At 52.8% G+C, this 26,228-nt stretch overlaps 1 protein-coding gene across 6 annotated transcripts; it reads left to right on the top strand.

Annotated features, from left to right (window-relative positions):
- The first annotated feature begins 22 nt into the window (after nt 1–22).
- Rasip1 (Ras interacting protein 1) lies at nt 23–25,685 on the top strand. 6 transcript variants are annotated; one of them, XM_047528118.1, is made up of 22 exons: nt 23–158; nt 320–449; nt 980–1,657; nt 10,244–10,318; nt 10,816–10,902; nt 11,172–11,192; nt 11,495–11,575; nt 11,745–11,845; nt 12,101–12,254; nt 12,492–13,230; nt 13,756–13,986; nt 14,136–14,276; nt 14,808–15,493; nt 16,596–16,951; nt 19,728–20,381; nt 21,251–21,288; nt 21,524–21,675; nt 21,782–21,897; nt 23,090–23,333; nt 23,524–23,696; nt 24,669–24,816; nt 25,294–25,685. In XM_047528118.1, exons 3-22 carry the CDS (start codon nt 1,348–1,350, stop codon nt 25,491–25,493), a joined length of 4,707 nt encoding a protein of 1,568 aa, XP_047384074.1. In that variant the 5' UTR covers nt 23–158; nt 320–449; nt 980–1,347; the 3' UTR covers nt 25,494–25,685. The 6 variants fall into 6 exon arrangements, with proteins under 6 accessions (XP_047384074.1, XP_047384075.1, XP_047384073.1 ...); XM_047528119.1 differs by having other exon boundaries at nt 105–210; nt 21,794–21,897; XM_047528117.1 differs by having other exon boundaries at nt 105–210.
- The last annotated feature ends 543 nt before the right edge of the window (nt 25,686–26,228 follow it).

The following is a 26,228-nucleotide window of genomic DNA, read 5'->3' as shown; positions in this document are numbered from 1 at the left end:
CTCAGTACATCCCTCCCAGCTCCTCCTGCTGGGTTTCCTCTTGCCTTTTCCTGTCCCCCACACAGTGCTGGGGGCTGGGACAGAGGCAAAGGCTTTACAAGAACAAAGGGATCAGGAACTGACCCAGGACATCAGAGCCAGGCCAGAGCTGCTGCAGGGTAAGAGCCAGGGTCCAGGAGTCCCACTGCAGCCGTCCGTCCTCCTGGGCCTGTGAGTCCAGGGTCCCACCCTCTGCCCAGATGCCCCCCCATCTCCCAGGTGTCCCTCTGCCTCATTCCCCTAACCCAGCCCATTTGACATGTGCATTCACCTTCCCTAGGGCCAGGCTACCTGGTGAAAGGAAGGAGGGCAGAAGCACCCGCCCCCTTTGGAAAGCTGGCTCTCCTGTGTGCCTGTGGCTCCTTCCTGCCACCAAGCACTGGCCATCTGGCCACCCCTGCCTCTGTCATGTGAGTAGCCACCCAACTGGGACAATGCCCCTGCCCCACCTGCCTTCCATCTGTCCCTGTTATGGGCCCAGCCCATGCTTTGTTTCTTGCTGAGGGACCCTGAGAGACTTGGCTGGGGTTCCAGTTGTGAATGGGCAAAGGCGACTGGGGCATGGAGAGCAGGAGGTGGATACTGCCTTAATGGGCCCAGTGAGGGGAGAGGTGGGCTCAGGGCGCTGGGATGGGCCTCACAGGGCGGGGCTTTGATTCACCTTCCTTCCTCCCCTCCCTGCTCTCCTCTTGGAAATGGCTCCCGTGGGATTTACCTTTGTTTATTTATTTGAATTCTCCTTCTTCCGACCTCTACCCACCACACATCTGGGTTGTCCCTGGGTCTTGTCTCTCCTCAGATCCTTTCCCTGTCAGGGTCTCTCTCTCTCTCTCTCTCTCTCTGGGTATTTGTGTGCTTCCCTCCTCCTCGGCCCCCGTCTTGGTATCTGCTTGAATTTCTGGGTGACTCTCCTGCATCTCTATCCACGGGTGGCTCCCAGGTCTTCATCTTCGGACACTGGGAACCACATCAGCGAACCACTGTAACCGCCCGCCGCACGTGGAACTGTGGCGAGTGGGCGCCTTGAAGGCCATCGGGGGAGCCTCGGGGGAGCCTCGGGGACCCGCGTCAAGCACATCTCGCAGCTCTTTCTGGGACACGGGAACGCGGACCGAGGGATCCGGTGACACTGGAGGAACCGACATCCCGGAGCCAGTGAGATCAAGCTCCTAGAGCTGCAGCGGGCGGGGTCCCGGAGCCCGTACTGGGGTCTCACGTCACGGTGCCCCCGGGGTCCACAAGATCGTTGGTGCGGGCCTGGAGTCAGGTGCCAAATATAAAGGCGTGCTGACCACCGCGCGCCCCATCATGCTGGAGTTGGTGGCTGAAGCGCTGGAGCGCTATTGGCTGGCCAGGAGTCCTGGCAGCGGCCTAAGTAAGAGAAGCTACACGGACGCCTTCACGATAAGCACCCCGCTGGCGCGACCGGCCGCCGCGGGCATGGACCACGGCAAGTGGTGGGCGGAGCACCTACATCTGATGGAGGACCTGGAGGGCCCACTGCTGGTGGAGGAGCTGTGCCCGGCCCGGTCCGGCTGGGCGCGGCGTTTCCAGATGCGTGGCCGCGAGGAAGCGCGCCGCCTGGAGCAGGAGGCTTTCGGGGCCGCCGACAACGATGGTGAGCCTGCGCCCGTAACTCCGGGGCAAAACAGCGGCTGGAGGCCTCGGTACCGCGCAGCCAAGGAGGCTCAACCACTAGCACTGGACTGACTTGGTCGTGGGCGTGACTGCGGCGGGGCGGGCTCTGAGGCGTGGGCGGGGCCAAGGGAGGAAGCGTGGGAGGTGACTGGTGGAGGATCGGGTGGGCGGAGCTGTGCAGGGACCCAGTCTGGGAGAAGGCGGGGCTGGAACCCCGCCTGAGTACTGGGCGGGGCCTGTGGTTGACCAGGTGCTGCAGAGGGGAGCTTGGATTCACGTGGGGCGTGGCCTGGTTGGTGGTGGTAGTTGGAGGAGTCCCAGAGCGTCTCCGAACCGGGTCAGGGCCCTTAGGAGGCATTGCAGGCTGCCTCGCAGGAGGCTGAGTGTAGGTGGGCCAAAGCAGTGGTCGCTCCTCAGCGGGGTGTTGGTGGGGTCTGGGAGCGCCGCAAGCCTGTGGGACCCGCAGGAGCCTCGAGAGTTGCGAGGGATTCGGCCAGTGTTTTGGGTGGAAATCAAAGTTGGAGAGAACTAGGAGACGGAGGAACAGGCCAGGACAGTGTCCTGGAGGGCTGTGCAGAGCCAGTGGGCGGGGCCTGCGATGCCAGGGCGGGGACTGAGGAACTGAGGAGGCCAGAGCCTGAGGCCTTGCGGCTGGTGAGGTGTGGTGGCCCCTGCGTGTGTGTCTGTGTGGCAGGAGGCAGCTCTGGGAAGTAGGCTGAGGCGGTTCTTGAGGGTCGGGGCCTATGTGTGTGGAGCCCAGGAAGGAGAGGGAGCTGTGCTTTCGGGGGCGAGGCTTGGATTAGTGGCCTTAGGCCAGGATGACTGCCAAGTGCGGGCACAGGGGAAAGGAAGGGACTAGAGGAAGAGGTGTTTGTAGAGGCCAAGGAAGGTTTTGTTACATGGGGTCTGAAGCAGGGGGCGACCTCAAGGGTGAAATAGCACGTGCTACAGGAAGCCTGGCAGGCAGGCTTGCAGCCGTGTGCTCTGAGGGACAGGGCACTCAGGTCTTCCAGTCTCAACCTCTCTCTCTCTCTCTCTCTCTCTCTCTCTCTCTCTCTCTCTCTCTCTCTCTCTCCCTCCCCCTCCCTCTCTCCCTCACTCTCTCCCTCTCTCCCTCCTTCCCCCTCCACAGGCACCTACCGGTATTGCCTTCTGAAGTCCACAGAAGAACCAGTACCCGACTTCTCCTGTGGGTGGTGCTGGCCATTCCTGGACCTGGGTCAGGATCATGGTCCCCTACTGTGGCCACTGCAAGGAAAGATAGGAAAACTGTTTTCATAGTGGTGCAGGGTGTTGGAGCTGAGCCTGCAGGGTTGGAGGAGGTGGCAGCAGGAATGCAGGCAGCAGGCACTTAGCATGGCCCCAGGGGCAGCTGATACTCAAATAGTACCTGCAGACCCTGGGATTAGATCAGTTGACTCAGTGCCTCATCCAGGCCCCCAGCAATCGCCCCTACTTCCTGCTGCTCCAGGGCTATCAGGATGCCCAGGTGAGGTCGCCTCCCCAACCCACACAGCCCTATGTCCCACCTGTCATTGGAGAGTGATAAACCTACAGCTTTCAGAATTCCTCTGCTTGAGGTCGCCTCAAGTCCTCTGATAGGCAAGAGTGCAGCAAGGTTCCAGAGGAGGAGATAGCATGGCGAGTGCCAGGAGGTGGAGGGGAGTGGCTGACAAAATCACTCTGGAGGGACAAATGGGGCATGACTCCTTTAACTGAAAGTTGAGGGAGACTGTGCCTTTTCAAAGGAGAGTCTACTGCAGGGAGGAGACCCGGTGCAAACATCCATTTCTGGAGGGAGAGCACTGGGAAACATGCATCCACTAGGGCAGGGATGTCCTTGACTGGTGCCTGGGCTCTTGATCTGGAGAAGCCTGTATTTCCTTGGTGGGGGAGTGGATGCATCCATTTGTAAAAGGTGATGGTTTTCATTGGATCGATTTGACCATGGTAGATGCAGGCAGGTGGTGCTGACACTTCAGTGCATTTTCCACTTTTGAGTGACAATAGGAGAACATGAGTGCTAGGTATATTTTATTTATGTTTTTTCTCTATATTTTTTCATTGGAGATGGACACAGTAACTTTCATTTATTTTCATGTGGTGCCCTGGATCAGACCAAGTGCCTTACACATGCTAAGGCAATTGTTCTGCCAACAGTCACAGCCTCAACCCCTTATTTATGGAGTTTTTATTTTATTTTGTTTTCCATTTTCGTTGGTGTATTATAGTCATACATATTGATGAGATTAGTTGTTGCTATATTGGTACATGCACAATCTCAGGTTTATTTTAGAAAGGGTGCTCACTGCTACGATTTTACAGAATAGAGGTGAGAGGACATTTTTAACAAGGGGTCTGTGTTGATGCTGAGGGCCTGTCTGTGGAGTCCTTCAACAGGCGAGTCAGGGCAGTGAAGGAGTCCATTGTTGGAGTATGTGTCATTGTCAAGCAATGGGATAATCAAGGGAATGCATGGTAGAAAGGGGTCACCTAGGAAATGCACATTCATGAGTCTGTGTAATGGAAGACCCTTGTTTAAGGGGGTCTTTTAAAAATCTCCTTCCATTGGGATATGAAATGGATTATTAGTGGAAGGGGAAACATCTTTACAGCTCCATCACAGGTTTGAAATAATAAACAAGGGTCTAGAGGTGTGGAAATGAAGCACAGTTTACTTGGAGAGATCCATTCATTGAGGATATGGGTAAAGGGACAATCGATTTTAGTCGGGACTCTCTGCATTCTGTATGAATATAAATATTAATGTAGACAAATATATATGTGAATAGCTTAAAGCTGTTCCAACTTTAGCATTTAGAATACACAGATAATAGGAAGCCTCTGTATTTAATCAAGCATGTTTCAAATTTGGGCTTTGTATTAGTGAAAGTTTTAATAAAGTGTCTATTAAGATATCATAGCTTTAATTTTATAGTAGTAGTTTAGTTGTGTTTACCCTAAAGGTATCTTTCAGCATTAACTAGCTTCAGGTGATCTTTTACCTAGTTATAGCTGTGTCATCTATTGTAATGTCAGATGAGCAAGTGATGTTCATACAGATGAATGAAAGACTTTGAATTTCACAACAGCTCTCCTTTGTGTGGGTTAGTGAAAGTGGTTCTCCCCATGGAAGATGCCCTGGATCCCAACTCTCAAGGATGGGAGAGACACTTCATCTTGTAGGCAGTGCACCCAGCACCCAATAGGGGAATTAGAATCTGTACCCTCCACCCCATGAGGGGAGGAGATTCCAGATTTGTTCACCTATGAGGGAAATAGATCTCCTTGCCCTGACCTTGTAAGGTAAGGAGAACCATGTATCATTCACTTGCGCAAGGGAGTTAATCCCTCTACCCTAGATCTGATGAGTTACCATTCCAGAACATTCCAGTTCAGTCTAGAAAATAGAAACCTGGAGAAGACATTGCAGAATGCTGCCTTCTCTAATCTGATTAATATTCTACTACCTCTTTTATTATTTCTGATACCAGGAAATTTCTAAACTAAGATTAACTTCTGTACATATGTTTTAATAAAATGGCCACAAATAAACAGACTAGTTGTATCCTATGTCAGAGCAAACACACTGAAATATTCTCTACTAATTTGTTTATGAATATATAGATGAAAATATGTATATGAATATATATGTATGGATATTTTAGTAAATATTTTACTATGGGTAGGGATGTTCTTAGAAGCACCAATTTCTGTGCCAGATGTTATGGGAGAAGGTACTCTACACACTTCTGTGTTCCTAGCTGTTCTCTTCAGGAACAGATCTGCAGGGAATTCCCCCTCTTGACACCTTCAGGATGAGAACAAGCACTTTCCAGGTCACCTCTGCCAAAGCCTCAGTGGAAATCAGCCTCACACACTTGTGGTTGTCATTGTCTGCCAGAAAGACATCTTCAGGTGCTGGCCCAGTGCCGGAAGGGTGGGGTGGGTGACCGCACCTAACTCCAGCAGGACGTGGACTGGTTCCAGGCACGACATGGAGGCTCCATCTTTGCCGTCACCAGCCATGGCATGAAGTGGTGCTGGGAAAACTTCCACACTCCCAGGGTGAGGTGGCTCACCAGGGAAGGCCTGGGCCCTGCTCACAGTGCAGCCACACTCTCAGGACCACTGGGACCTTTGGCCTCTGGGCTGCCTACCTGGCTGGTGGACACACCATCTACCTACCCAGCCTCACCATGCCAGACTCAGAGCTCCTGAGGGGCTTCAAGCCTGAGGCTGCCTTCCTGCCTGAGTCGGGGGGCATTCATGCAGGCTTGTCTCCAGTGCAGACATGGACTGGGCCTTGGAAGCCAGGGAGACTTTGGGGACCGGTCTGATGAGGCTAGAGCCATATGTGTCTCCAGAGACTGGCAGCTTCTGCATAAGCCTGAGGTGGTCCCAGTGCAGGTGGTGCCCATGACCAGAGAGATTCCAGTTGGCCAGAGGTGGAAAGAAGCAGGGGCTTCCTGGAGCTGGCTGAACACCTACAACAAGCAAAACATCTTTTCCGATGACTGGCAAGGCCCAGTGAAGCTCACGGTGGCTGGAGAAACCACAGTGCCCACCTGATCGTCATATCCATAGTCCTTCTGAATGGCTGCCCCTCAGAATAAGGAGCCCTCCCTTCTGGAGTCCATTCCCCCGTTCTTTCCTGGAAGAGGTTTTGCTTCTCCTTGGGTATTCAGGACACTGAGGGAACTCATGGTTTATCTAGAGCAAGCACTGATGAACTCTCCTTCTGAGTTTCTGGAGTGATTCCTGTTGTGGGCTGCTCAAGGCAGGGCCAGGTTAGGTCTAATGCGTTTGGAAAACCTTGTGGGGACTGGCGGACAAGTTTCCAGAATTCTCTTTAGTTTTGGCAGATTCTGATGAAGGGCCTACCAGAAGCCCAACAACCAACCACTGCCAGAAAGATGGAGATATGGAGACTGCCTCTAGTGAGTCAGATCTATCTTGAGTGTGTACTGGGGACTGAACCCAGTTGAAGTCCAGGGGTGGTTCGTGCTAGGAGTGAATCAGCCTCCTCCTCCGCTCACAGGCTCTGGAAATGCTGGGGCAGTTGTGAGCAGAGCTAAATCTGTCCAACCCTTTGGGTCCTGAGGAAAGTCACCAAGTATTTTTGTCCCTGTAGCAGAGTCTAAATCATGGGAGAGAGGAGAATAGCTGTTGAACAATGCAGCAGCAACTTCTGCAGCAGACCCTTCTAGCAGTCCAGGAGGCTTCTAATTTGTAAGCTCAAAACTTCCAAACACAAGCCCTGCATTTACTGTCTCTGGGATTAGGACCAAGGAAGTGTCGTCTTCTCTACCTGTGTTCTGAGTGTCTGAGGTCCGATTTCAGGAATCCAGGAGTCTGCTGAAATCCAGGGTTACTGTGCTTCTGGTGAACCATGATGTGTCCCTGCACTCACGGAAGCACTAAATCTGGCTTTGGGTAGGTCTGGGATGAAAGAATCTGAAGATAATGTGGACCCCTGAACCCATGTCACACCCAAGCAGGAGCTCTGGGTCTGGCCAGAGAGTATGAGAATTTCCACTCAGATGTCAGGAGCCCTTGCTGCTTTTTTGGATGGCAGATGAATTCCTCAGACTCAGTCAAATCTAACACATTCCCATCCAAAAAGCCCAGCCTGTAGTCTTCTCAGGGAGTTTCAGGGTACAATTACCAATGTAGCCTGCACAGGTGGTAGTCAGAGGTATGGATTAAAAATCCACATTCCCAACCTTTGTCTCTGTAGCTTCTTGGCAGCGTGTGTGTGTTTAAAACAGTGGAGGATGGGCTGGGGTTAAGGCTCAGTAGTGGAGAGCGTCCCTAGCCTGTGTGAAGCATTGGGTTTGATCCTCAGCATCGTAAATAAAGGAGTAAAATAGAAGTTCATCAACAACCAAAAATTTTTTTGAAAAACTAAAAAAAAAAAAAAAAAAAAAAAAACCACTGGAGGAAAGATGGCAACTCAGAGTTTCAATTCTCAGGATATATCAAGGTGTACAACCTACTCTGATGTAGGACAGGTGAGTCTGTACACCCCAGGAATTTTCAGGAAGGAGGTTTATATAAGCTGCCGCTGTCCAGAGGGACTAATGTCTAAAAATCTCTGGATCCGGAGTCTGGAAATTTTTTTATTTTCATACTCAGTGTAGTGGTTACCTGACGGTGGGTACATGGCAGTTACTCTTTGTTCCACATTCTTAGGCTAGACAAAGGTTTCACAAATTAGGTCTGCAAACCTGGCATTTACAAGAAAAAGGAGGCTTCAATCCACATTGAACTCTCTGCAGAACCCCTGTGAAATCCTGTTGGCACTCTGTGAAAACCTCTCTAATAAGAAGGAAAGCTTGATTTGGCAGGGGGGAGTCCCTGGAGAAGCTTGTATGTTACAATTATGGTGCGTATTTGTGGGGGTAACCTGATCTGTATCACTCAGATCAGGCAGCTCTTTGCTGCCGAAATTGTCTGAGTTGTTCCTGTGTCTGGTGCCCTGAATCGTGTAGAAAGGTAAACAGCCTTTCTGGGACTCAAGTGTAGGAGCGTTCCATCTTACTCTAGCATCCTCATTACTGGCACTCAGATCATCCACGCCATTGTGAACTAGGCTTTCAAATCCAGAGAAGGTGGAATTTGTTAGAAAAGATCATATTTATTGAACTTCAACTCCCATAACGCTTGGGGCGCCTGTCACCTTAGAGGAAAAGACCCCAGAGCCTTCGGGGAGTGGAAGTCCTAGGCTAGAATCCGCCCCTTCCCGCGTCCTTGAGGCTGGCAGAGGCACCTAGCCAGAATCCAGGTCCCCAGGGCCAAGGAAGGGAGGACGTTGAGGGCCAGAACCTGGCTCCTGGGCTCTGAAAGCCAGAGCCCGTGGACGACCTCCCTCCAGTGGATGCTGGAATAAAGGTGTGTAAAGGTCACCGCCCCTGTGACGTCACGGAAAAAGTAGGCGGGTCTCCCTTTGTTGTGGCCCTATCAGAAGCAGAGATGAGATTCTGGCCGGGGCCAAAGAAAACCCTAGGAAGTACTTTTTGGAATCGGGATCTCCAAAGGGGACGTGACAGGAGTTCCTTGTAGCAAGGGGACTCCCGTGACGCATGTCCCCTTCGAAAAACTCTCGACTTCACGCAGCCAAAGTGTCCCTCACAACACCCGAGTTACAGTCGTGGGGAAATATTAAGGCGGAAGGACGCGACACCGGGTTCCTCAGAGTCTGAACTGGGATCCTGAGCAAATCCTAGGTTTGGGGGACAAGTCAAGGAGCAAGGTTGGAGAGCGGCTAGTTAGGGCGCCTCGCGCTTAGGGCGCATCGGGGCTCCGTTTCCTGAGAAGGTGCACCCGAAAAGAAGAGGTCTTAGTCTTGGGCAAGGGTAGACAAGGTGCCCATGGGACAGGAGGATGGCTGGGAGTCTTGCTTAAAGGTGTGGGGTCCCCAGGTTAAGGAATGTGGAGTGTACTTTGGTTTTGAGGGAGTTGTGAGAACATGGTGGCGAGTTGTGGCGCATTGAAGAGTTCATCTGAGCTGGGCATTGAGTTTTCAGCTTGGGATGCTACAGGAGTTGGGGACCTGGGCGTGTCTGAGGGTTGATGCACTTGAGGTTTGGCGTTCAGGATCACTTTAGCTGGTGCAAAGGGGGGGGGGGAGCTGTGGATCCCATGGATTGAGAACTTGGAGAGTCTGCATGGGTTGGGGATCTCCATCCCTGAGTGCCAGGAATGGTTGGGTTTTCTGATGGATGTCTGAGGATGCAATGAAGACCCCCATTTGGGGCTCTCCAGTGGTGGGGATTAATTTCACACTTCTGAGTGATTTGATGAAGGACACAGTTTTCTTGGTTTGGAGATTTCCTGAATATCCTCCTGTTCCATGGGGGAGATTGAGGATGTGGTGTTCAGGGGGAGTCTTCTAAGACAGGCTTTGATTTCTCTCCATTTAGCATCACCTGCTCTTGTCTTGGGTGAGAGGACCTTCTCTGCGTTTTCCTCTACCGAGTGCTCTGGCCTCAATGGGGCTCTGTTTTGCCCTCTCATTGGCCACACTGGCCTGCTTCCTCCTTCCTGCAGGCTGTTGTGTCATATGTGACCAGTCAGTCCTGGCAGCACTAAAGTCCTTGAAGGAGAATTACCTGCCTGGACACCTGGAAACCAGACTTCACAAAAAAGTGATGGAAACAACAGAGCGGATCTTAGTGGAATTCAAGGATCAGCCACTTAAGGATGGTTCCTTTTTGGGGGCCATAGGTGAGGGCAGGAGAGATATGGAGTCCTAGGTCCTGGTAAAAGATGGGCAGGGTCCAGGATTGCAGGTGATAGGGGTGGGGCTGAAAGGGCTGAGTCCTGAACTTGGGAATGGAGAAGGCTGGGATGCAGATTCCAGAGTCCTGGAGCTAGCAAACATTGTTTCTCTGCCCCTTATCTAGCAATATTATGTAATGAAACAACTCTTTGAAAGCAGGGGTGTAGTTGGCTCCTTAACTAGGTCTAGGCTTGCCTGGTGGACCCATGGCTACTCTATGGGGTACAAAGAAAATCTAAGAGGCAGCAAAGGTGGAACATGGGATTCTAATTCCACTCACAGATAACAGCACACTGGAAAAGACATCCCGGAGTTTCCTGAAGGAGCTGAAACGCATCACAGACAGCAATGTAAGAGGTGAGTGCACTGAAGTGTCGGGGTCCTGAATCCCTCAGGGCAGCCATTGCTGCCAGTGATGCCTCTCTGCTGGTGTCATGCATGACACTGTGCCAGACTGCCTAGGTTCCAGTCTGGCTCTGCCACTTCCTACCCACATGGCCTTGAGCACGAAACTGGGCAGTTTCCTCAGCTCTGCACAGGACAGCATCACAGTGCCCTCCTCCCTCTGCCATTGGAAGATTGGAAGGATTGACACCTGTGCCTGGCTCAGCCCAGTGCCTGGCACTGTGTGAAGTACTTATTTCTGTGTCCTTTCCTGAGAAGGCAGGAAGTGGAATGCCAGCCCCTCCAGGCGTCACGTGCCCCTCAGCCCTGGTGCTCAGGAGGGCTGAGGCAGGAGGATCACTTCAATCTAGACAACCCCGTAGTGTAATGCCTGCCTAGGTAGACAGTGACTGATCCTGCGCCTGCTGCCTGGGGAGGAGGGCACTCAGCACCACCCTCCTTCCTCCCAGGGGAGAAATTTGTGAAGCAGCTATACCAGATGTTGAACAAGGAAAAGGCAAAATTTGCCCAGCATGCTGCTCAGTTTCAGAAGGAGGGTGAGGGAAGATGGGAGCCCTGGGCCCTGCCTACCCCATCCCCCTTCCACCACCTGAGTCCCTCTCTCCAGCCCCTGCATCTCCTAATCCAGACCCTTGGCTTCCTCAGTCCTCTCCCCCTGCTGACCCCTCACGAGGACTTCCCTCAGGCCCTCGCCCTGGGACCCTGGGAACACAAGAACCCACACCTCAGTTCTCCCCTGCCCCTCTCCCACCCTTCTTCATTTAAAAGTCTTATGTTTTCTCGTCTTTTCTCCCTTCGGAGGCAGCTTATTGTCCCAACAAATGTGGTGAGTGCAGACAGCAGAAGCTTTTCTTCTACCCTCATCTGTGGCCCATGGGACCCACCTCCCTCCTCCCCCTTTGGGATGCACATTCCCAGCATCTGAGAGGTTCCTGGGTCTCCAGCCACCTTTCTCAGGCTTGAATTCTGTGGGTAGTAGGTGTATTCCATTTGGACCCTTTACTGACCTTGGAAGGCTGACCTCCTAGGGATTTGACCCAGTAGACCCCCAGCCCTTCAGCCTTTGCCTTGCCCTCTCTTTCAGACCTACCTTAGTGGGTGAATACAGCCTTGACCTTGCCCCTCCAGGCGTCATGATGCAGTATCTGACATATTGCCCAGAATGTAACTCGGGGATTTACCTTTGTTGGAAGTCCCTGGACTGTGGGGGTAAGCATGGGACTTGCCTGGAGGTGTTGGTGGGTCAGAGGAGGGACAGCCCAGATCGCTCATAATGCAGACAGCAGATAGGGAAGGGCCTGGCTCAGAGCAAGCCTAAACTGTTTGGAGAAGCCTGTGAACCTAGAGGAAGCATCTCACAGTCATGCCCTATCCTCAGACCGGCAGATGAAAGTCCGTGAAAAGAGAAATCTGACCTTGAACTGCCTGCTCAAGTGGCATCGTTTTTCTGTAGGCCTCACGGACTACCAATTTTTCAGGGTGAGACCCTCCAACTTTTAAACCCCACGTCCCTCAGGTGAGTATGAGTCCCTGGCCCCTGGATGCCCTGGTCTACATCCCATCCTCATGGCCTGTTAGATGAGGTCACTGCTGACTCCCAGGCACCCTGAACCCTGCTCATTGATGCTCTGCACTCCTATCTCCCTGCATGACGTCCCAGGCTCTTCTCAGACCTATATTCCCCCAATTCCTGACATCCCCAGGTCTCTGTGATGCCCTTGATCTTGCTTCTAGGATATGGAGAACGGTGGTGAGACCCTGCTGTACAAGGGGAAGAACCCTATCCTGATCATTCCCTCAGTGACTTCAGATGATACTGGCTTGTACCGCTGTGAACTGGGTACCGTGAGCTCTGGCCCAGCCACAATCATCCGTTACCATGTCACAGGTCAGTCCTGGGTGTTAGAGAAGTGGAGCCCTCAGGGCTCAGGTGCTGTGGGGCAGCTGTGGAGGCTTAACTTCAGGTTGGGTTGAGGCTTCAGGCCATGGAGGTGTGGCTTATGCTTGGGTTATGGCTTCTGTCAGCCAGCCTAGGTTCCTGGGATGTTTCTCTAGAGAGTTTGGGTGGTGGGGAGGGCTTGCTTTCACCTCCTGCCAGGAGAGCTCATTGCCCCTCCTCTGTCAGTTTTGTCCCCAAATGCTACAGAAGAGTCAACAACAACAAACTTGGAAACTGGTGATGAGACAGCCCCACAGGTCCAGGCGGAGACAGCAGCACTCCAGGGTGAGACAGCCCCACAGGTCCAGGCTGAAACGGCCCCACTCCAGGGTGAGACGGCCCCACAGGTCCAGGCGGAGACAGCAACACTCCAGGGTGAGACGGCCCCACAGGTCCAGGCTGAAACAGCCCCACTCCAGGGTGAGACCAGCCCATCCCAGGGTGATACAGCCTCAGCTGTGCAAGGTGAGACGGGCCCACCGGTCCAGGCTGAGACAGGCCCAACGGTCCAGGGTGATACGACCTCTCTGGTCCAGGGTGAGACCACCCAGACAGTCCAGGGTGAGATGGTCCCACCTATCCAGGATGAGATGGCCTCTCCAGTCCAGGGTGAGATGACCCCAACTCAGGGGGAAACAGCCCCAGTCCAAGGTGAGACGGCTCCACCTGGCCAGGTTGAAACGGCCTCACCCCAGGATGAGACGGCTCCGGGCCAGGGTGAGACAGCCCTACTTGTGGGTGAGACGGCCCCACTCCTGGGGGACATGGCCCCACTTGAGGAGGCCTCGGTTCGCCCAAACTCAGCAGATGTGGAAACATCGTCTGCGACCGTCCAGCCTTCGCAGGCCGAGAGTATGCTGCATGGCCCCCTCATTGGGCTGCTGATCTGTTCCTCTGTAGCCCTGATAGCAGCCCTGGGTGTCAGGTAAGTCACCCACAGAGGAAGGGCGGGCTTGGGTGAGGGACCAGGTTTCCTACTGCCCAATGCTGGAGCTGATTAGGGAGCCCCTTCAAGTTTTCCCTTGCGGGTAGGCCTTTCATTGGGGGTAGGGCATCCTAGGATGGTAAGGCTTTGATATTGCCAGAATAAGGACAGATTTGTATGGGGGCTGAAACTAACACCTATCTAATCGTGCTCCATTATTGGTATCCTGTAACCTCATTCAGGGGACTTTACTGAAGAAAGTCGAAAGCTAACCCAAAGTCCTAAATGCTCAGCGTTGACAATACAGCTTCTAAGCACCCAAAGAAAAGGGCTTCAGACTTGGGGAAGAATTAAATACGTGTCTTGTTGTCTAAGTATCTGACTCACTCCTCTGGACTGATCCATACTTTGGGTTCCCTGTGAGGAGAGGTCTAGAGATGGGCTCCTGCCTCAGGGAGGAGGGGGTGGATGCTGGGACCCATGAGTTCTGGTCGAGGGGAACAATGGACTGTGATATAATTCCAGAATCAAGAAACAGGGCAGGGCCTGCCCTACCCAGATCTCCTCCCCTGGCCTGGTCTCCTCACAGGACGCCCCCTCCCAGCTCTTCCTGCCGGGTTTCCTCTTGCCTTTTCCTGTCCCCCACCCAGTGCTGGGAGCTGGGACAGAGGCAAGCCTTTACAAAAGCAGAGGCACCGGGACCAAACGGCAGGCCGACAGACCCAGGCCCTCCGGGTGCTGCGGGACCTGCAAAGGGTGAGAGCCAAGGACCTAGGAGTTCCTCTGCCGCCATCTGTCCTCCTGGGCCTGGGATCCAGGGCCCCATTCCTCTGCTAGACTCCCCAACACCCCATACTCAACCACTCAGCCCATTTGGATTTGTTCTCTTACCCACCTTCCATTAGGGCCATGCTATCTGGTGAAAGGAAGGAGGGCGGAAGCCCCCGCTTTGGAAAACTTCATCTCCCTGTGGGCCTGTGGATCAATTCCCCCCGGAAACAACTAGCCAAGCTAGGACGGCGTTGGCCCAGCGCTGCCTCTGTCAAGTGAGTAGACACCCAACTGGGACAATGCCCCTGCCCCACCTGCCTTCCATCTGTCCCTGTTATGGGCCCAGCCCATGCTTTGCTTCTTGCTGAGGGGCCAGGAGACACATGGCTGGGGTTCCAGTCCTGAATGGGCAAGGGAGACTGGGGCTTGAGAGCAGGAGGTGGATACTGCCTTAATGGGCCCAGTGAGGGGAGAGGTGGGCTCAGGCCACTGGGATGGACCTCACAGGTCGAGGCTTTGATTTATCTTCCTTCCCCCACTCCCTGCTCACCTCTTGGAAATGGCTTCCATGGGTTGTGCCTTTATTTATTTTTGAACACTCTCTTTCTTCTGACCTCTACCCACCACCCATCTCGGTCGTCCTTGGGTCTCTATCTTGTCTGTTGTTCTCTGCTCTTTTCCTACCTGGGTCTGTCTGTCTCTCTCTCTGGGTATTTGTGTGCTTCCATCCTCCTCGGCCCCCATCTCGGTGTTTGCTTGCTCCTCTGTGTGACTTGCCTGTGTCTCTGTTCACGGGTGGCATCCAGGTCTTCGTCTTCGGACACAGGGAGCCGAAGCAGTGAGCCACTACCACCGCCCCCGCCGCACGTGGAACTACGGCGAGTAGGCGCGGTAAAGGCAGCCGGGGGAGCCTCCGGGAGCCGTGCCAAACGCATCTCCCAGCTCTTCCGGGGCGCGGGAACCGGGACCACCGGATCCGGCGGCGCTGGAGGAACGGGGACTCCAGGAGGCGCACAGCGCTGGGCCAGCGAGAAGAAGCTGCCGGAGTTGGCAGCAGGCGTGGCCCCGGAGCCACCACTGGCTTCCCGCGCCACGGCACCCCCGGGGGTTCTGAAGATCTTTGGCGCGGGCCTGGCGTCGGGTGCCAACTACAAGAGCGTGCTGGCCACCGCGCGCTCCACCGCGCGGGAGTTGGTGGCTGAAGCGCTGGAGCGCTATGGGCTGGCCAGCAGCCCTGGTAGCGGCCCAGGCGAGAGCAGCGGCGTGGATGCCTTCGCACTGTGCGACGCGCTGGGCCGACAGGCCGTGGCCGGCGTGGGCAGCGGCGAGTGGCGGGCGGAGCACCTGCGTGTGCTGGGCGATTCGGAGCGCCCACTGCTGGTGCAGGAGCTGTGGCGGGCACGGCCCGGCTGGGCGCGGCGCTTCGAGCTCCGCGGCCGCGAGGAGGCGCGCCGGCTGGAGCAGGAGGCCTTCGGGGCCGGCGACAGCGATGGTGAGCCTGCGCCCGGAACTCTGGGTCTAGACAGGGGCTGGAGGCCTCGGTACCGCGCAGCCAAGGAGGCGCAGCCCCTAGCACTGGACTGACTCGGGCCGTGGGCGTGACTGCGGCGGGGCGGGCTCTGAGGCGCTGAGACGTGGGCGGGGCCTAGGGAGGGAGCGTGGGAGGTGACTGGTGGAGGATCGGGTGGGGGTGGAGCTGTACAGGGACCCAGTCTGGGAGAAGGCGGGGCTGGAACCCCGCCTGAGTACTGGGCGGGGCCTGTGGTTGACCAGGTGCTGCAGAGGGGAGCTTGGATTCACGTGGGGCGTGGCCTGGTTGGTGGTAGTGGTTGGAGGTGTCCCAGAGCATCTCCGAACCGGGTCAGGGCCCTTAGGAGGCATTGCAGGCTGCCTCGCAGGAGGCTGAGTGTAGGTGGGCCAAAGCAGTGGTCGCTCCTCAGCGGGGTGTTGGTGGGGTCTGGGAGCGCCGCGGGTCTATGGGACCCGCAGGAGCCTCGAGCGTTGCGAGGGATTCGGCCAGTGTTTTGGGTGGAAATCAAAGTTGGAGAGAACTAGGAGACGGAGGAACAGGCCAGGACAGTGTCCTGGAGGGCTGTGCAGAGCCAGTGGGCGGGGCCTGCGATGCCAGGGTGGGGACTGAGGAACTGAGGAGGCCAGAGCCTGAGGCCTTGGGGCTGGTGAGGTGTGGTGGCCCCTGCGTGTGTGTCTGTGTGGCAGGAGGCAGCTCTGGGAAGTAGGCTGAGGCGGTTCTTGAGGGTCGGGGCCTATGTGTGTGGAGCCCAGGAAGGAGAGGGAGCTGTGCTTCTGGGGGCGAGGCTTGGATTAGTGGCCTTAGGCCGAGATGGTTGCCAAGTGCAGGCACAGGGGAAAGGAAGGGACTAGAGGAAGAGGTGTTTGTAGAGGCCAAGGAAGGTTTTGTTACATGGGGTCTGAAGCAGGGGGCGACCTCAAGGGTGAAATAGCACGGCCACAGGAAGCCTGGCAGGCGTGCAGCCGTGTGCTCTGAGGGACAGGGCACTCAGGGAGTGTTGGATGAGCTCAGTTGTCTGCCTCCCTGGTCCTTCTGCTCTCAAGCATTCTCACTCTCTCCGCAGGCACGGGCGCCCCCTCGTGGCGGCCACAGAAGAATCGTTCCCGGGCAGCCTCTGGTGGGGCTGCGCTGGCCAGTCCTAGTCCAGGGTCCGGATCAGGGGCCCCTGCTGGATCCGGGGGCAAAGAGCGCTCGGAGAATTTGTCCTTGCGGCGCAGCGTGTCAGAGCTGAGCCTGCAGGGTCGGAGGAGGCGGCAGCAGGAACGCAGGCAGCAGGCAGTTAGCATGGCCCCAGGGGCAGCTGATACTCAAATAGTACCTGCAGACCCCGGGGATTTCGATCAGTTGACTCAGTGCCTCATCCAGGCCCCCAGCAATCGCCCCTACTTCCTACTGCTCCAGGGCTATCAGGATGCCCAGGTGAGGTCGCCTCCCCAACCCACACAGCCCTATGTCCCACCTGTCATTGGAGAGTGATAAACCTACAGCTGTCAGAATTCCTCTGCTTGAGGTCACCTCAAGTCCTCTGTAGGCAAGAGTGCAGCAAGGTTCCAGAAGAGGAGATAGCATGGCGAGTGCCAGGAGGTGGAGGGGAGTGGCCGACAAAATCACTCTGGAGGGACAAATGAGGCATGGCTCCTTTAGCTGAAACTTGACGGAGACTGTGCCTTTTTTTTTTTTTTAATTTATTTTTATTGTAAACAATGGAATACATGTTGTTTCTGTTTGTACATGGAGTAAAGGCATACTATTTGCATAATCATACATTTACATAGGTTAATGATGTTTGATTCATTCTGTTATTTTTTCCTCCCCCCCACCTCTCCCACCCCTCTTTTCCCTCTATACAGTCCCTCCTTCCTCCATTCTTGCCCCCCTCCCACCACCCCCCCATTAAGTGTCATCATCCGCTTATCAGTGAGATCATTTGCCCTTTGGATTTATGAGATTGGCTTATCTCACTTAGCATGATATTCTGCAATTTCATCCATTTGCGTGAAAATGTCATAATTTTATTATTCTTTATAGCTGATTATTATTCCATTGTATATATATATCACAGTTTCTTTATCCATTCATCCATTGAAGGACATCTAGGTTGGTTCCACAGTCTGGCTATTGTGAATTGAGCAGCTATAAACATTGATGTGGCTATATCTCTGTAGTGTGCTAATTTGAAGTCCTTTGGGTATAGGCCGAGGAGTGGGATAACTGGGTCAAATGGTGGATCCATTCCAAGTTTTCTAAGGACTCTCCACACTGCTTTCCAGAGTGGCTGCACTAATTTGCAGCCCCACCAGCAATGTATGAGTGTACCTTTTTCCCCACATCCTCTCCAACACCTATTGTTGCTTGTATTCTTGATAATCGCCATTCTAATTGGGGTGAGATGGAATCTTAGTGTAGTTTTGATTTGCATTTCTCTTATTACTAAAGATGGTGAACATTTTTTCATATGTTTGTTGATTGCTTGTAGATCTTCTTCTGTGAAGCATCTGTTCATATCCTTAGCCCATTTGTTGATTGGGTTATTTGTATCCTTGGTGTAGAGTTTTTTGAGTTCTTTATATATTCTGGAAATTAGTGCTCTATCTGAAGTATGAGTGGCAGTTCTCTCTTCGCATTGCTGATAGTTTCCTTTGCTGAGAGAAAGCTATTTAGTTTGAATCTATCCCAGTTATTGATTCTTGGTTTTATTTCTTGTGCTATGGGAGTCCTGTTAAGGAAGTCTGATCCTAAGCCAACAAGTTGAAGATTTGGACCTACTTTTTCTTCTATAAGATACAGGGTCTCTGGTCTGATTTCAAGGTCCTTGATCTATTGTAAGTTGATTTTTGTGCAGGTTGAGAGATAGGGCTTTAGTTTCATTCTGTTGCATATGGATTTCCAGTTTTCCCAGCACCATTTGTTGAAGAGGCTATCTTTTCTCCATTGCATATTTTTGGCACCTTTGAGACTGTGCCTTTTCAAAGGAGAGTCCACTGCAGGGAGGAGACCCGGTGCAAGCATCCATTTCTGGAGGGAGAGCACTGGGAAACGTGCATCCACTAGGGCAGGGATGTCCTTGACTGGTGCCTGGGCTCTTGATCTGGAGAAGCCTGTATTTCCTTGGTGGGGGAGTGGATGCATCCATTTGTAAAAGGTGATGGTTTTCATTGGAGCGATTTGACCATTGTAGATGCAGGCAGGTGGTGCTGACCCTTCTGTGCATTTTCCACTTTTGGGTGACAATTGGAGAACATGAGTGCTAGGTTTATTTTTTATGTATTTTTTATTTTACTTTATTACATTATAGTTGTACATATGGATGAGATTAGTTGTTACATATTGGTACATGCACACAGTCTTAGGTTTGTTTTGGAAAGGGGGCACATTGCTTTCATTTTTACAGAATAGAGGTGAGAGGACATTTTTAAGAAGGGGTCTTTTGAATGCATCTCTTCATCTCTTCAGTTCTCTGAGGCAGGTCTCCTTGAGGCATGTGTTTAAAAGCAGGATTACTAGAGGAGCCACTGTGTAAATCTCTAGGAGGTGTCCCCTCTAGGGCCATAGTGAGAACCTCTGTGGATACTGTGGACCTGACTGTGGAGTCCTCCAACAGGCGAGTGGGGGCAATAGAGGAGTCCATTGTTGGAGTATGTGTCCTTGTCAAGGGATGGGATGATCAAGAGAAGGCATGGTAGAAAGGGGTCACCTAGGAAATGCACACTCATGGATGTAGGTAGTGGAAGAACCTTTGTTTAAGGGGGTCTTTTAAAAGCTCTCCTTCCCTTGGAATGTTGACAGTGACTGTTAGTGGAAGGGGAGACATCTGTAAGGCTTCATCATGGGCGTGGACTAATGAACCAGAGGCTCAGGAGTGTGGTAATGGAGGAAGGTTTCCTTGGACAGGAAGAAGAGTGAGTCCTTTGGTGACTGATCACCTCTGAATCATCTGTTCTTTGAGGAAGTGACAAGGTTGGGGGGTTCTTCTGTAAGTCGTGAGGATGTGTATCATGCCAGCATCTGCCATAGAAACTCTTTCAAAGGAGGTGTGGGGGTCCTCTGGGGTCCTGGTAGGTCTTCTTGGATGTGTTTATTTTAAGAGGAGTTGGGTTGGGGGAGTATTGATTTTGGCAACAGAGATCTATTTGGAAGCACCCATTGGGAAGGTAATTGGATTTGGTGCCTTATCGTGTCTTCATTTTTCCTCTAGGACTTCGTGGTGTATGTGATGACACGGGAGCAACACGTTTTCGGTCGAGGCGGGACCTCGTCTTCCCGCTGTGGGTCCCCGGCCCCCTATGTGGACACTTTCCTCAATGCCCCCGACATATTGCCTCGCCACTGCACAGTTCGTGCGGGCCCTGAGCCCCCAGCCATGGTGCGCCCTGCCCGTGGAGCTCCAGTTATGCACAACGGGTGCCTCCTGCTGCGGGAGGCCGAGCTGCACCCAGGCGACCTACTCGGGCTGGGCGAGCACTTCCTGTTCATGTACAAGGACCCCCGCACTGGGGGTTCGGGGCCGGCAAGGCCTCCCTGGCTTCCTGCTCGTCCCGGGGCCACACCCCCAGGGCCCGGCTGGGCCTTCTCCTGCCGCTTGTGTGGCCGAGGTCTGCAAGAGCGGGGCGAGGCTCTGGCGGCCTACCTGGACGGTCGGGAGCCGGTGCTGCGCTTCCGGCCTCGCGAGGAGGAAGCACTGCTGGGTGAGATCGTGCGCGCAGCGGCCTCCGGCGCGGGAGAGCTGCCACCCCTGGGGCCGGCCACACTGCTGGCGCTCTGCGTGCAGCACTCTGCCCGAGAGCTGGAGCTGGGTCACCTGCCGCGCCTGCTGGGCCGCCTGGCTCGGCTCATCAAGGAGGCTGTCTGGGTGAGCACCCCCACCGCCATCCAGCCCTACCTGCTGCCCAAGTCTTGGCTGCAGTTAGGGACCTGGGTGAGAAGAGAGCACCTTTCCCATGATGCCTAGGGAGGGGCTTGGGCCCACTTACTAAAGTTTTAGATTCATGAGAGAGGAGGCAGTACCCACCTTTGGAGCTGTGGGATCCTGAAATAAGTCATTCTGGGAAATGGGGGTGGGGAGGCGGTGGAGATCCATTGGACGAGTATTTGGAGAGACCATTGTGAGAAGTTCGGTGGGCAGCCCACTGGACTTGGACCTTGCAGCGATAGCAAGCAAGACCATTTTTGGAGGGTAGGTCAGATGGAGGTCCCAGAAAGGAATAGTTCGGAGTGGGAGAAAGGTTCTATCCTATTGAACTAGAGGCTGGTTAGAGGGAGGGTCTAGGGAGTTCTTTGGGTTTAAGAAGAAACAGGATTTGAGCAGAAGAGGCCCCAAGGACAACAGACCACTCATTCATCACCACCATCACCTCTTCTTACCTTTTAAAATGAGGGACTAGTGAGGAGTATCACGAGTTAGAGGATAGCCTGGGCAACTCAGTGAGACCCTGTCTCAAAATAAAAAATAGGTAACTAAGAACTGCAGAGGTTGCTCTGTGGCAGTTCAAGGCCCTTGGTTGTAAGGCCCTTGGTTCAATCCCCAGTCCTGCAAGGGGGAAAGAAGAAAAAAAGTAAGAAGAGGGAAGAGGGAGACACCATTCTAAGGCTTAGGGATTAGAGTACATCTGTGAAGTGGCAAGTCTCTGTCCTAAAGGTACTTCTAGAAAAACCAGGACGTTAACTCAAAATAACCTTTCTCTTGACCCTCCCCCTAATTCTGATCTCACTGTTCCACAGGAAAAAATTAAGGAAATTGGAGACCGTCAGCCAGAGAAGTAAGAGAACTTCTGAGCACAAAGATCCAGAGGGATGCGAGGGTGGGGGTTTGCATCCAGTTCTCCTTTATTCCATGCGTGTCTTAGTGCATGTTTCTGTTCCTCCTTGGTATACAACATTTCTAACTGTGAAATGGGGCATGGGCTTGTTCCTCAACTTGGGCCCAAATCTTGAGGTTTGGACACTATTGCAGGGTGTCGAGCAGGGATCACAGGTCCCTTCCCCTTTCCTCAGCCACCCTGAGGGGGTCCCTGAGGTGCCCCTGACTCCAGAGGCTGTATCTGTGGAGCTGCGGCCACTCATGCTGTGGATGGCCAACACCACTGAGCTGCTGAGCTTTGTGCAGGAGAAGGTGCTGGAAATGGAGAAGGAGGCTGATCAGGAGGGTGAGCTCTGACCCAAGCATAGGCTTGTCCAAGCCCTCTATTACTCCCTGAACCTGGGGACCTGGGCTCCTGGCTGCCAGCCTGTGGTTCTCCCTCTCACCCCTAGGCCTATCCTCAGACCCACAGCTCTGCAATGACTTGGAATTATGTGATGAGGCCATGGCCCTCCTGGATGAGGTCATCATGTGTACCTTCCAGCAGTCTGTCTACTACCTCACGAAGGTTGGCCTTGTCCCATGCTTCCTATTTTACATAACATCACTTTCTGTTTAAACTTCATTGTGTTGCTCTGATGTCACTTCCTGGTTGAGTTAAAATTTCCTTTCCTATGACATCACTTCCCATTTCATTCCAGTTCTTTGTTATTGTGACACCACTTCCTGTTTGATATTATATCACTTCCTGCCTTCCTGGCTTCTCTTCCTATCTTGACAGTCTGACTTCATCACCTGGTTGTATAATCATTACCATTTTCTCAAGTTCCCATTTTTTCATCTACTGATGAATTAAAGATAGATAGATAGATGATTGATAGATAGATAGATAGATAGACAGACAGATAGATAGGCAGGCAGGAAGACAGTTTAAATAGTGCCAGGTCCTATCATTTAAACCAAAGATCTTTAATCAGATCTTAATTCCTGTGTTTGTTGATCTTACTTGCTGTACCCCTGAATTTATTCCTATCTTTAACCTGCATACCTTTTCTCTCTGAGTGCTCTTCCTGCAGGATCTGCTTCCCCCTAGCTACCCCAACCCCACCATATGTTTGACCTTAATATTGCTTCTTGGACTTCTCAAGGATTTTGGTTTATGATAGGTCTGATTCCCTATCTGTAAAGGGAGAGGAATCTTTTGGGACAGGTAGCAGTTCCTTGAACAGCCATGACTATGAAGCCCTTTCCTCTGAGGCTGTACTTCCTGTACACTCTTGCTGAGTGTGGTTTTATTTCTTCTCTGTATCTGACCTCATTTCCGGGCTTTGGCCTGGTCTCACTTTCCACTGGCTAATTGCCACCCCACTCCCACTTCCTAACTCTCCATCGTTTTTCTTTCCTTCAAGAATTCTGGATAAAATTTTTTGACTGAAGGGAACTTCTTTGTCCACTATCCTTTGTCCTTCTTGAGCTGTCTACTGAGCACTCCAAGTCCCAAAATGCATGAAAATTGGTGTTATAATAACCAAGAAACTTCAAGAAAGTCTTTCTTAAGACTTGACTTGTTCCAGGTTTAATAAATGCTAGAAACCCATCTGTGAAGCAGGGATTTGCTCATGGAGCCCCCTTCAGGTGCTGAAGGTAGAATGGACTAAAACTCCTAGAAGCCTTTGGAGCTGCCCATTAGTTCCATGCTCTACCAACCTGAGGCTCCCAGGGAATGTGGTCTAATCGCTTATTTTTGCCTGTCTCCTCAGACTCTTTATTCAACACTGCCTGCTCTCCTGGACAGCAACCCTTTCACAGCTGGGGCTGAGCTGCCTGGACCTGGTGCGGATCTGGGGGCCATGCCTCCAGGGTTGAGACCTACACTGGGCGTGTTCCAGGCAGCCCTGGAATTGACCAGCCAGTGCGAGCTGCACCCAGATCTTGTGTCTCAGACTTTTGGCTATTTGTTTTTCTTCTCCAATGCATCCCTTCTCAACTCACTGATGGAACGAGGTGAGAGTTGGGCTGGGAGCCACTAGAGGGCCAGGCTTCCATCCCAGACCCATACCAAGCTAGACACAGCACAGGCCCCGTGTTTGGATACTCTGGAGAACAGAGCCACAGACCAAGCTCAAGGATAGGAATGGTCTGGGAGGCAGGCCACAGTCCTCCCACCATTATACCTCATAACCTTCCCTCCTAGGTCAAGGCAGACCTTTCTATCAGTGGTCCCGAGCTGTCCAAATCCGAACCAACCTGGATCTTGTCTTGGATTGGCTTCAGGGGGCTGGGCTAGGTGACATCGCTACTGAGTTCTTCCGGAAACTCTCCATTGCTGTGAATCTGCTCTGTGTGCCCCGCACATCACTGCTTAAGGTAACTCCTGACCCCTGACCTCTAACTCTTCAACCCCATTAGCCACCCGATGCTTTCCTCTCAACCTTGGAGCTCTCTAAGACCCCGTCTCATTCCAAGACTCTGCTCAGATAGCTGGCAGCCAGCACCAACTATAACCACGTTTGACTGTATCTGAATCCCAGGGGCACTTATTAAAAATAGTTTGCAGTGTCCCTCCCTCAGACATTATGAATCAAGTAGTCTGGTATGAGATCAGGGAATGTGCTGATTAAAATATCCACTGAACATAAACTTCATGCTGGTTACTGTGTTTCACATTTCTAGTTTAATACTGAATGATCCCCAAGAAAATGGGTTATTAATAGACAGTTCTTAAGAAGAGGAAACTGAGAATCATGTAGAACAGGTCACTTGACTTCTGTATTTATTTTTATCAAACATTGACAGTGCATTTAATAAGCTCCAGGCAGTGTTCCAAGTACTTTCCAATTTGCCATATTGCATTTCATAACAATCCTAAAAGGTTGTTTGACAGATAAGGAAACTGAGGCATAGTGATTTGCCAGAAAGTTGGTAAGTAATGAAGGTGAGATTTTTGAACTCAGGCAATCTGGATAGAGTCTCTGATTTTAATCACACTGATGATTCTAATGCCAGCTAGGTCAAGTGCAAGAATTGTCAAATAGATACAAAATGTAGCCACAATGGAAAAATTAATCCCTCTGTACAAACTGCCAGCTTCAACAATATAAGCTAATCACCAATCTTGTTCCCCACCCTCCTCCTGTATCTTTGTTTATTCTGAAACAAATCACATTTTTTAAAGTTTCTGAGAGCACACCCTTCCCTACCATGACTTTAGTGACAAGCAGTATTTACAATGCCCAGGACAGATAGGTGGCACAGACTCCACTATGCATGTTCACTCCCTTTATGAAAGCCCAGCTGCCCCATAATGACCACAGACTTCTCACCTGGTCCTCCTACCAGGCTTCATGGAGCAGCCTACGAACTGACCACTCCACCCTGACGCCCGCTCAGCTCCACCATCTGCTTAGCCACTACCAGCTGGGTCCTGGCCGTGGGCCACCACCAGCCTGGGACCCTCCCCCGGCAGAGCGCGATGCTGTGGACACAGGTGAGGAAAAATGGGGATACAAGCACTGGGGCTTTCAGCTTTCTTCTTTCCTTAGGACCCAGGAGCCCCTATCCCCAGCCCTCTTCTGACCCAGGATGCTGGACCCAAGCCTCCTCCTCACCAGGATGAGAGTTTAAGCTGCCGGTCCCTCTTTTTTCCCGTCAGGTTTCCGGCCCCCAGCCTCTACCCTCTACAACCCCTCACCCACCTCACCTAGGAGCCCGGCCCCTTAACGTTCAGGAGTCCCTAGCGCTAAATTCCCACTCTCCTCAGGGATGTAGGAACCTAGCTACACTGCTGGTTTCCCGAACTACAACTCCCACAATGCTCGCGGACTCCGAGAGTCGCCTTTGAGTGGACCCTGCTCCTGAGTTGCTGGGAGTTTCTTTCTTCGGGCGTAGTTCAGTTTCGGTTCTTCCTGGCACAGTCGCTTCACACCTATTTTCAGACTCTAACCTGTCTTCTTCGGCTCCACAGGGGACATCTTTGAAAGCTTCTCCTCTCACCCTCCTCTCATCCTGCCCCTGGGCAGCTCGCGCCTGCGCCTCACAGGTCCAGTGACAGACGACGCCCTGCACCGTGAACTGCGCAGGCTCCGTCGCCTCCTTTGGGATCTTGAGCAGCAGGAGTTGCCAGCCAATCACCGCCACGGGCCTCCTGTGGCTACGCCTCCTTGAAGACCAATAGCAAAGGAGCGCGCGAACCTTGAAAAATTCATGGGCTTTTACTCACTGGATACAGCCTGAACGAAGAGCTTTCTGGGAGTTGTAGTTCTTGTTCCCGCGCGGAACGCTGGGAGTTTGAATTTTTGGGTAGTAAGAGGATGAGACGGTGGGAAGATGGGCTTGGGATGTTAGTGCCAAGGAGCAATAAATGTATCTGTGGTATTAGCATTGCCTCTTTTATTAAGACTCGGGGCCTTATGGATAATAATTTTTAAGGCGTCAGGGCCCTTGCCTGGAGCGTTGGACTCCTGCCTGGTCGGGAGAGGTATTTATAGCCACGGCCTCAGCTTGCCCTCTTGCATGTAATCCAACCCAGGAGCAATGGGGCCTCCCACACACCTCAGAACATAGTCCGAAGCGTGCTCTGCGGTACATCGGGCCCTTGACCCTTCCAGTAGGAACCAGCCGTCTCCAATCCCCAAAGTCCATACTACAGCCGCCATCTCCCTCTGACCTAGGAATCTGGATCCCCTTACCCCTTCTGAACCTGTCTGACTTTTGAGCACGCCACCAAACCACATCTCCATCTGTTCCTAGCACCTCCTCCTGCAGACTCCCAACCAACTCCTTAGACCTAGGGGTCCGGGCCTCAGGTTTGAACTTTCCCCTCCCCTAAACCTGACTCCTGCTGCTGTGTCAGGGGAAAAAAAGGCGACAGGTGGCACCTGCCGGCAGAAGACGGGACAC

The sequence above is a fragment of the Sciurus carolinensis genome, chromosome 16 (assembly GCF_902686445.1).
Source record: "Sciurus carolinensis chromosome 16, mSciCar1.2, whole genome shotgun sequence".
In the NCBI taxonomy this organism is placed as follows: domain Eukaryota; kingdom Metazoa; phylum Chordata; class Mammalia; order Rodentia; family Sciuridae; genus Sciurus; species Sciurus carolinensis.
This window is presented reverse-complemented; position numbering and strand designations above follow the sequence as displayed.

Excerpts from the sequence above, each read along its gene's own strand:
- Rasip1 (XM_047528118.1), top strand. The coding sequence starts at position 1,348 with ATGCTGGAGTTGGTGGCTGAAGCGCTGGAGCGCTATTGGCTGGCCAGG. Across the intron at positions 11,846-12,100 it reads CGGACTACCAATTTTTCAGG|GATATGGAGAACGGTGGTGA; the intron begins GTGAGACCCTCC and ends TCTTGCTTCTAG. Across the intron at positions 14,277-14,807 it reads CCCAGCGCTGCCTCTGTCAA|GTCTTCGTCTTCGGACACAG; the intron begins GTGAGTAGACAC and ends GGTGGCATCCAG.